The sequence below is a fragment of the Theobroma cacao genome, chromosome 6 (assembly GCF_053813885.1).
Source record: "Theobroma cacao isolate CCN51 chromosome 6, ASM5381388v1, whole genome shotgun sequence".
Lineage (NCBI taxonomy): Eukaryota > Viridiplantae > Streptophyta > Magnoliopsida > Malvales > Malvaceae > Theobroma > Theobroma cacao.
The window spans coordinates 31,287,002-31,297,634 of NC_142644.1; the positions used below are offsets into that span (position 1 = coordinate 31,287,002).

The window sequence follows — 10,633 nt, forward strand, 5'->3', positions numbered from 1 at the left end:
TAAATAAAATATTTTTTAATTATTTCAATATTTAGTTTTTCTTGGAAGGATTTTCATTTTGGCAAAACCTTGCTCATCCAAGGAGCCTTTTATCATGTTTGATATTAACATAAATCTACACGAATTAAGACAAAAACTTCAATTATGATATTTTATATTGAAATTTAAACAATAATATAAATGTTCACTACTTTTTAATATATAAAAGAGAAATATTAAATATCTAAACAAGCTTTATTTTGAAATATCTCAAAAAGAAATTATGAATAAAGGAAAAAGTGTATGGAGGGAGCTAAAACCATAATGTTTAGAGAAAAATCATCTAGAAATAGATTAAACAGGCGGAAATCAAATAACGAAAATTTGAAAGAGTACCATCTCCCAATTGCTCCCATAAATCATTTCATCTTATGCTTAATGTAACGGTTTGCTTCCGATCTTGATGCAGTTTACCCTTCCAAAAATAATATCTCATCCCAAAAGCATTTGACCAAACTATATGAACAGCGATACACTATTATATACTTTTTAACAGTCTGGAACTTATATATATAGAGAGAGCATAAATAGCCTCAGAGTGCATACAGGAGGTATGCATATGATAATATGACATAAAAATACCCTTCAAATTAATTATGACAGTTTGCATATCAAATGCAGTTGGCCTTCAAGCTTTTCCGGGTGGCCGCAGCAGCCGTGAATCCATGGTTACGTTTTTAGAGAAGTGTGGGAGAGAGATCCATGGGGAAGGGATTGCCCAAAACATTGTCCATGTAGTAGTGTGGATGGGTGGCATCCATTACCACAAACTGCATATCTTCAGAGGGCTTCCAGTGCCTTTTCCTTTGGTTGATGAACCAGTTGTTTATTTGCTTCTGATCCAGACCAGTAGACTCAGCAAGGGCAATCTTTTGAGACTCCTGTTGGCGGTGTTCAGTTTCACCACAGAGATCATGATTAACCAATAGCCATATCATTATCATACTGAAAAAGAATCCCTCATGATTGCATGTAAGCCATTTATTAACAAGAGTGTAATATGTTAAGCAAAGTTCTATATGCACAAATTAAGAGGCAAATATAAGTTTAAAATCAAGAGCAGTCTTGATAACAAGTTAATGACATGTGCCAAAGCAAAAGTTTCCAGTTAGCAGTAGTCCTTGTGTAATGTAATCAAGTCTTGAATCATGGTGAGCAGCCGATGCACTTCTAAGAGGAGAAAATGTTGAGAGGCAACAATCATAAAATGGCAGTAACATCTAAGGCACTGAAGATTATTAAAGGTAAATAAAGCAATCTTCGAAAGGTTTTTAAAGTCCATATCTGGATCTTCAAAAGGTTCATGGTTTCTCAGCATTCTCAGAAAGGAGGAAGCTTTGGTTTTGCTTTAGCATTTGCAATGCAGAAATAGATACAACAATCCATTGATAAGTTGAGCAGACGTGTACTTACTGATGGGTAAGGCCATTTGTAATGTCTACCCCACCAATCCAGCAACTGTTGTCTGGCTTCCTTAGGCAGCTTCCCTTTCTTCCTCTTCTTCATAAACTCCTGCTTCAGACTGCCTAAATATCCACTGTACTTCCGCAAAAGCTGACCTTTAAGTTCTCGATCTTCTGCAAGGGGATCTATGAAATTGTTGTTCACGTCAACTTCTTCCTCAGATGATCCATTCCTGTCAGCAGCTTCTCCACAAGCTGAATACAAAATGAATTGGTAAGCATCTCTAATGAAAATATATCTCCTTGTTATTACTCAAACCAGAACAAAATGGTGACATGTTACTTAATTAATCAAGATTTATAGTATACTAATCCCTGTGTCACCAGAAAAATCCTATTCTCTTGTCGACAAACGAATTCATTGAAAAATTAATGCAACAATCAAACCTGATAACAGTTCAAAAACTGAGCTAGCTAATCTCTATATCTAGTTCGTTTTTGTATTCTTGCCCTTGAGTATATGCTCAACAGAAAGTCTTCTACAGTACCTGGGTCACTAGGAAATCAATTTCTCCTTCATATAAAATACACACACTAGTGACTAATCTACTGTTAGAACCAAATCATCAGGATACATAATGTATATGATCATTTCATTAACATTGCCTTATTCGGCATAGAGGTTCAAGAATTTCTAGACAAACATGTTCTGATTTAGCAAAAAGGAAAAACGATTGAATAGGCTTTAAGTGCCTCAAATGCCTATAAAGCCAATTTGACCTTTCATGATCTATAGAGGGTGCTTTTTCAGGCTCATACTAGTTAGAAAAAGGTTTCCCCCCCAAAATGCAGTACCTCTAAATAATTCCAAAGGAGAAATTTAGCAAAGACAGTGATCACACCAAGATTTATATTAATGTCTTCAAGAAAATCGTCATCTGACTATTGGTATAAGATGAAAAACTTTTAACTCCTTAAGAATCAAAAAAGACAGACGAAAAAGATGAAACAAAAGAACAATACCTACCCTAAATCACCAAGGTTAATGAGGAGGCAGCATATATTTAGACGCTAATTTAAGAACTACCGAAATGCTGATTAAATTATAGAAACCTAAATGCCAGAAAACGTTGGAGGGGACTCTTAAGATGTGCTCAAAGCATGATATACGGCAGTATCTGAGAAGAACTCGTTATCATTGAGCATCTTGATTACAAAAAAGGTAACTGCATATCTGCACCATAAAGCATCTCACTCAACAATAACAATGACATTGGAGAAATATTAGTCTTATAGCTTAAGCTCATATAGGTTTAATTTGTTGCTCACCTGAAGAGAACACTCTGCTTGAGATTTAAATTACTGGAACAGTCACATAACCAATCATAAGGCCATAAAGATATAAAACATTCAAGCATGTAAGGTGAAGTTTGAATCCTACATGAAGCATGAAAATTAGGGCCAGAAAACAAAAGGGCTGCAGATTGCGTAAATTAATGTATCAGAATCAGAGAAAGAAAGAGAAGGGTTCAAATTATTTTCTTGAGGATAAATTTTGTACTTCAAAAAATATTCCAATTTTGTGTTAATTATATTATCAATGAATTGTAAATGCAGCCTCATAAAACAAAAATCTCGAATTTCTAAGTAAAAAAGTATGTGTCTGGAATAGACTAGTGCCATTACTTTACGAACAAAGTAATTCAAAATAATTAAAAAAAGTATCATCAAGCACATTTATGTAAAAAAGAAATCACCATGGTTAACTGCAGTCAATGGAACAAAGAGCTTTAGGTTTCAAACATATAATCTTCTAAGGACTTCCACTGCTCATGGCAAGTGCAGCAAGCATCTGATGATCAACGCTCTAAGAAGCACCACAAAGAGGTACTCATGAAGAATTCTAGTGGCCATTCATAAAACATATCCTTTACTCTCAAGAGCATCAGTCCCTATTTATGAACCTTTCTGCACTTCGCATTACCGTTGCAAGCAAAAATCCCCAAATCTGCGGTTGTAGTTCATGTATCTCTACACTCAACTTTGTAACCTAGGAACCCTAGTTTGATCTAACCCTAAATTCTTACAAATTCTAATAAATCAGTATCAGATCATAGATATAACGCTTGGTGTATATAGTTAAACCTCCTACGCAACAAGCATACAATTATTACTACATCATTGCAAACGAGGTGGGCTGTAGCCCCAACTAGCTGCAACATATTCCATTTCCGGTAGGTTTTGCAACCAAACTAGCTGATAGCTAGACAGTAGCCCAGAAATTTCCTTCTTCACTTCAAATTCTTCAATATAGCAAACCAAAGTTTACTGGCTTTTTCATTTTCCAGGATATACATCTCCTATGTTACAGCTAGCATAAGGTTGACAAGCCATTTCCTTCCATGGTTGAACTCCGAAAAGGTGGAAAAACGTGTCGATATGTAGCATACCAGAAGAATTCACAAGAAAGCACATCAAGAAAATAAATCAAAGCAGGGAATTATGTACTATTGTTTAGCGTGGATACCAAAGTTATAGTAAAACACTTCTATGCCCATTGTGAAAGGAGTAGCAAAATTTTAGGGGAGTATAAAATAAGATGTCAAAAGAGTTAGCAAGAAGAAAAAAAAACTTAAAACACCGGTCTGGGAAAGAAGCTCCCATTACAATACATTATTTGGTCAATTATTGAAGCTACATGTCCCAAGAAACATAGACATGCATGGCAGATTGTTTTAATCTTAGCAATAATCCAAAATTCATAACATGAAGCAGTCTGAAGGGTGGAGAGATTAAGAAAGCACAGGCACACATAGACAAAAACTAGAGAGAGAGAGAGAGTATTATCACCAGAACTCGGAGAGGAAACTGTGAGCGCTTTGAACTGGCACTCGACCCTTTGGAGGAAAAGCATGGCTTCCTTGAAGGGTTTGGAGAGCTCTTGCTCGTACTTTGTCAGCATCTCGCAATAAGCCTCCATGAACTGATCGAGAGCTGGATCTTCACCTAAGCAGCCGGTGCCAGAGGGACCCATAGTGGCGGCAGATGCGCATGCTTCTTCTAATCTCGCCACCACTTCAGGTGGTGCTCCTACCTGCTTTGGTTTTGTTAAATAATGCTTTCACTAGAAAAACAATGATCTCTCTACGCTATCAGGAACAAAAAATAAAAGAAAAAGGAAACTTAAGACTCATGTCTCTATCACACGTATATCTTACTCACAAAGAGTTCTGACCTCTCGCTTTCATGACAGAAAAATCTTCAAGATGCAGTAAAGCAAAACATGAGAAACTAGTTCGATGATACGGGTATAAAAGATTTTCCCTCTCAGCTAAAAATCGTTCAATGAAATGACACAAACAGTTAAGTGTGTCCACAAATTCAAAGAAAAAGAGGAAGCGATGAGTGCATGTTTTGTGTGTGTTCTGCTTGTGAGAAAAAGACTGGCCGAGAGAGTGTGAGGGAGAGAAAGGGAAGGTTTTATGGGCAAATGGGTTGCAGGTTTATGAGTCAAGTAATTTGGTTTTCACCTTTTGACAATTGACATAGGCCGCCAAGAGACGGTGGTAGTGAGGATGAGCCATGATCTTGGCCTTGACAGAAGAAGAGCTGCCATCGTTGGTCTCCATGAAATAACATCCGGTATTGTTGTTGGTGCTGTTGTTGTTATTGTTGTGATCGTCAAGAATCATGGAGGAGCCACTGCTGCTATTGTGGTTCTGGTCTTGATTGTTGGTGGGAGGTAGGGGAAGAAATAGCGAGTTTGAGTCTGAATTCGGAGGATGATGATGATGATGTTGATGATGAGGATGAGAAGTCATGAGAGGCATCATCGTCATAGGACATAGTCCATGACTATTGTGTCCAAAAGCTATCATGCAAGAAGTGCTATTGGAACCACCTTCCATTATCTCTCACTATCTTATCTTTCTTTTTCCTAGTTGTTTCACTTGGGGGCTTTGCTATATAACAACATAAGCCATTCTCTCTCTATCTTTCCTTCTTTTCTTTCTCTTGCTTTCTTGGTTTCTCTCTCCTACGCAATCCTTTTTTGCCCTAAAGATTGTTTTATTTCCAGAACTCTCCCGAGATTTATGCTACAAGAACCAGGCTTTTTACAGGAAAATCCTAAATAGTGATAGTAGTAGGAGTAGGAGCAGCAGCAGCCAGCAGCAGCAGCAGCCAGTCAGTTGTAAATGAAATGTGGGTTTTTACTCTCTTGGCTGGCCTGGCAAAGCCTGCTCAGATTTCCTTTGGAAAATGGGTGTTTATCTTTCTGCTCATTAACAGCATTAATTCTCACTTTCTATTCAATTACACTCTCTCTCCCTCTCTCGAGCTTTGCTCTTCTTTAGAAGAAAAGAAAGAAAAAGAGAGAATAGAGAGAGAGAGAGAGAGAGAAGGGTTTCTGTGTTTCAGTAGGATTGCACAGAGCGCACGCGGGGTATACAGAGAGAAAGGAAGAGAAAATAGAAGAGAAGGGCAGTGGTTCCATGCTATGTGTTGTTATCTTTGAGGCACTGGATGCAAAGCTTTACCTTCCCGATGAAAACTCTCCTCCCTCTTTTCTTGCACTGCCACTGCTGCACTGCCATTACTGGCAAACATTAGAAAAAGAGAGGAGAGAGATGGAGATTAGATATACTCCCATACTTATTTTATTTGTTTTTTCTCAGAACTGAAGAGAAATTAACAAGAATACAAGATACAATATAAAAGGGAAAAGAAAGACAGACGGAGAGAGAGAAAGAGAGGAACGATCAAATCGAGGAAGAGCCAAGAAGTCTACTAGTGACGGAAAGAGGGAAAGGTTTTTGGGGCACGGAATCACAGTTCATATACTCTTCTCTCTCTCTCTCTTTCTGTAGGAACTGTGCTCTTTCGCTCACTGGGTTTTTGATAGCAATCTGTCCACTCATTTGATATTCGCACTTATGTTGTCCGCTTCTTCCCTTCAAAACCTACCACACTTGTCAATACCAAACTAATAATTTTGACAGGATTTCTTTTCTTTTCTTTATACCCTTCCTCCCAAAGTGAAACACAATACAGTATAGTAATATACTATATTCTTAAATCTCTAGTTTGTATAATGGAAAAGAAAACTATACCCTGATTTGTGGCTTGGGGTCTGATGAATTAGGACATAGTTCAACGAAATTGTGATTTGTTTCTTGTTGGGTGGCTGCTTGCAAGCAATCTCTCAAAGGAAATAAAGCTTTCCAAAAGGTTCCTAGATAAGGGTCAGTGAAGATCAACACACTGGACAAAATCTTTTCCTAGAGATTTTAAATATCTCTTATACACTCATTGTTAGTCTCAGTCATAGCATCTAATCCGCAATTATTTAACATAGAAAAAAAGTTGGCTTCAACTAGAAAAGCTGGTAAAGCAAGTGGGACAGTCCGAATGTCTCTCTCTTTCTCTCTCTCAAATTTAAAGGTAGCCGTAGTAGCCCTCGCTAGCCAGCTCCACTGCCCCTGTGACTGTGAGGCACCATGGGATACAGCTCCAATTAAAGTTGAACAAATTGTCTCTTTTCCATTGTCCCCCTATGATGCACCTAATTGTTCTAACAGTTCTCCAATGTTATGCTATGCTCTTTACTACTTCTACTCCTAGTTTGTCACACAACTTTTCTGCAATGGTTACTAAGGATAGTACTGACTACCAATGCCTTTTTTCCAACGTTTCAGACTACGTACATCAATACGTATACATTAGGATTTTTCTTCATTTATGGATTTTACTGTTGCTTATTGATTTGTGCCGACTCCATTGATAAACTTGATCATCATGGCAAACATGCATGGAGTGATAGCTTTCTCACTTCATCTCGGCAACTTGCCAGGGTGTCTGATTGGTGGGCTACATTTTGGCTGCATGCTCTCATGACCAAAGGATAGATCATGTCGTGCATGATCAATCCAAATTGTAAGAACAGATTTGATAGCATTCCGAAACTTGTTCTGATTCTGCAATTTAAATTCAAACTCTTATACACTCGGAGAATCTTATAATAGCTTAGAAGTACATCGAAAGGGATGTATACTGCTGCAAAATAGCACTGATGTGCTTCTTCCAGGGAAAAGAAGCACCCAGTCCTTAAGTGCTGTGGTAGTAGTATTTATTCTTCCCGAGTGAAAAATGTGGAAAAACTTCAGTCGATCTACTGTCCATGCATAGTTGTTCTATAAAATCCTGGTACACATGGCACCACCTGCCGTGTCAGATTGCAAATTTCATTTCTTAACCTGGTGTTTGACGTTTAGCTGCATTGCCATCCGAGTCCCGCTTGGAACATGCCTGCCGGGTTTGCATTTTCTTTTTCAGCCAATAGAAAGAGCTCTATCATTCGAGAAAGTAGAACAATACAGACACACAACATATACCAAACTTTGCTGCAAAAGAAAGAACATAGGCAGACGCATGATTATTGATACATGAACCACAGCAGATTTTTCCAATCAGTAGGTAAGGTGGTAAATTCCATCGGGCTTAACAAATCAATCCGAGATTTGACCCTTCCCCCACTCAATTATTAAGCAAAATCAAGACAAAGGAAACAGTTTCTGCGGCCATACTTCAGGTTTTTGTGGTTTTTCTTTCCTTCTTTGTGTGCACAACACACTACAGTTCTCCAATTTGCATTAGTCTTTCCCTACAAAAGCCATCAAAGGGTTAACTTATTTGTCTTTCCCTCCTTTCATTTCAACATCTCAGTTAAGGGTTCGAGACTCCGAGTCAGGGTTAGGGTTAGGGTTAGGGGCCAAGGCCAGGGCTAGGGCTAGAACTTGAACTCGGAGAGAGAGAGAGAAAGAGAGGGTATAGTACGCGAATCCGTCACAACAGCGTAAGAATAAAAGCAGAAGGAAAAGAAAGAAAGAGGGTTAGAGAGACGTCACTGGTTGTGTGAAGTGAAGCAAGGCTGGGAGTGTGTGGTTGATAGTTGGAAGGCTAGCTCCCAAGCTCCTTTACAAGCAAAAGCTTTTTTTTTTTCTTTTATTTTCTTCCCTTCTGAATCACTTTACGTCATTTCCATCAACAGTTGCATGATGGGTAAGGTTTAAAAAAAAAGGAAAAAGAAAAGAGGAAGGAGAGGGGGGAGAGAAGGAACAAAACACCTGCTACTGCTGCTTCCTGGAGATTCAATAAATAAAGTTTTGAAGTTTGAAAGATAGATGGATTAGATGTTGGGGGTGAGAGTATATTTTCCCAACCTTTCTTTCTTTTTTCCTCTTGACCACCTTGTGTCATGAGCCCCTGCCCCCTTCCTTCAAAGGGCAACCAATCAATAAGCAAAAACACACCACCCTTTTTTCCACCATTATTGTAAGCTTAATTAGTTCATCTTTTTAAGTTTGTGTTATCTCAAAGCTATCATTAGAAAGATAATCCACTTTTTGAACCATATATAGCCATATATGAACCTTTTCTATAACATGCAAGCAATTAATCTGAAGGATGAGGATCATGTGGGAATGGCATAGCAGCCAATAGACAGGATAATTGAGGCTAGACTCTAAATTTTCCAATGATTCCTTTTGTTATCAACATCAAATGAAGTTGAAACACTTCATAAACAAAAAAAAAATTAGTGCTAGTAATGTAAGACTCAACTAAATATCGTACATGAACAGTACTCTATAAATTACGGTCGAATTTGGCTATGCTCACTAATAATCATATCAACTACTACATTCGATATATAAATTTTATTATGAATATAAACTCGAATTGTGACTTTTTTTTTAATATTTTTAAGATATTTTTGAAAAGTTAATTTTCTTCATTGAGTATTTTTTGTAATTATTTATGTTTCATTTTAATTAAATGTTTTATTTAAGGGTAACAACATTTGAAGTAAGTGTGGGAAACATGTAGTATGATATTATTTAGGGGTGAACATATGTAAATCGAATCGAATCGAACTGAGTTCAGTTTTTTCGATTCGATTCAATTAGTTCAGTTTTTTGCATAGTTCAATTATTAAAATTAATTCGATTTAATTCCAGTTAGAAAAATTTATAATCGAACTTAAATAATGGTATTATGGGGATTTTGTATGAAAAATAAATCCTAAACTTAATATCTTCTCTTGTTTAGTTCATTTTAAATTATATGAGTATCCATGTTATTTATTATAATTTTTATAATTTTTTAATATTTTTATAGTATTGATTTATTAAAAAAATACAATATAAATAAATATACAAAAAAATTTATCAAGTTCGGTTTTCAAAAACAGAATCTGACTAACCGAATTAATTTAGTTTCAGTTCATTCAGTTATTTGTATAATTTAGTTCGATTTCGATTATTTTTAAATGTGAGTTTAATTAATTCGATTATTAGATATCTAAAATTAAACTAACCGTTTGTACAATCCTAATAGTATTTCCCAACTTGATTGCATTCCAAAGCTTAAAAGTACGGCAATGATTTAACAATTTTAGTTCTCCCACCATACGGTCATTATTTAATCCTTTGGAAGGGTCGTCCAAGTGCCTTAAAGGAAGGATTAAGGGTTCAAACATCAAACCCAATATTTAGAATGACATAACTTGGGGACAAGGGGTAAAGGGGTAAAGTTTAAGCTTTGTACTTTGTTTCCTTTTTTAGTAATTAGCTGAAATATTTTATTATATATTGTTACGAAAAAAGTATTAAGTGTTTAAAAATAGAAATTGAATTTCATGTATCATGATAAATAAAAAATAAGACAAAAGTGTATTGAATCATTAATTAATTACTTTACTATTCTTCTTATCTATTATTTTCCCGTTAAGTGGGATCGTGGGAATAAATAACCATTTTTAGATTATTAAGTACAACTAATATTATTAATTTAATGCTAACTTTATTAACATTTATTTGCAACTTTTTTTTCTCCTTTTGGGCAAAGACAGCCATGTTTACTTGTTGAAGTACCAGTAGTATAAACCAAACTTTCACCTCATTTTTGGCACTTTCCTAATGAAAAGAAGATCATTAGTTAAGTGCTATCACAGAGGCATCCCACCTTGGTTACTAGGATAATTATAACAGTTAAACAAAAGCATAATCCCTGAGTTTGACAGCAAAGCAGCTTTTATCTTAATTATTATCAAAGCATTGTTCATGACCATAAATAGGATGATTATGATTAGAATCATGGGGTCAACTTGCAGAGCTATATTAGGGAATTCCCCT

General features: G+C 36.2%; 1 protein-coding gene across 1 annotated transcript; it reads right to left on the reverse strand.

Annotated features, from left to right (window-relative positions):
* Window positions 1-385: 385 nt before the first annotated feature.
* Window positions 386-5,729, reverse strand: STM (KNOX/ELK homeobox transcription factor). The gene is made up of 4 exons (XM_007026123.3): window positions 4,973-5,729; window positions 4,293-4,536; window positions 1,453-1,697; window positions 386-920 (listed from the first exon to the last, which is right to left on the reverse strand). The coding sequence occupies exons 1-4, from the start codon at window positions 5,348-5,350 to the stop codon at window positions 717-719; spliced, it is 1,071 nt and encodes a 356-aa protein (XP_007026185.3). The 5' UTR covers window positions 5,351-5,729; the 3' UTR covers window positions 386-716.
* Between the last annotated feature and the right edge of the window lie 4,904 nt (window positions 5,730-10,633).

Excerpts from the sequence above, each read along its gene's own strand:
- STM (XM_007026123.3), bottom strand. The coding sequence starts at position 5,350 with ATGGAAGGTGGTTCCAATAGCACTTCTTGCATGATAGCTTTTGGACAC. Across the intron at positions 4,537-4,972 it reads CCTATGTCAATTGTCAAAAG|GTAGGAGCACCACCTGAAGT; the intron begins GTGAAAACCAAA and ends AAACCAAAGCAG. Across the intron at positions 921-1,452 it reads ACAAATGGCCTTACCCATCA|GAGTCTCAAAAGATTGCCCT; the intron begins GTAAGTACACGT and ends CACCGCCAACAG.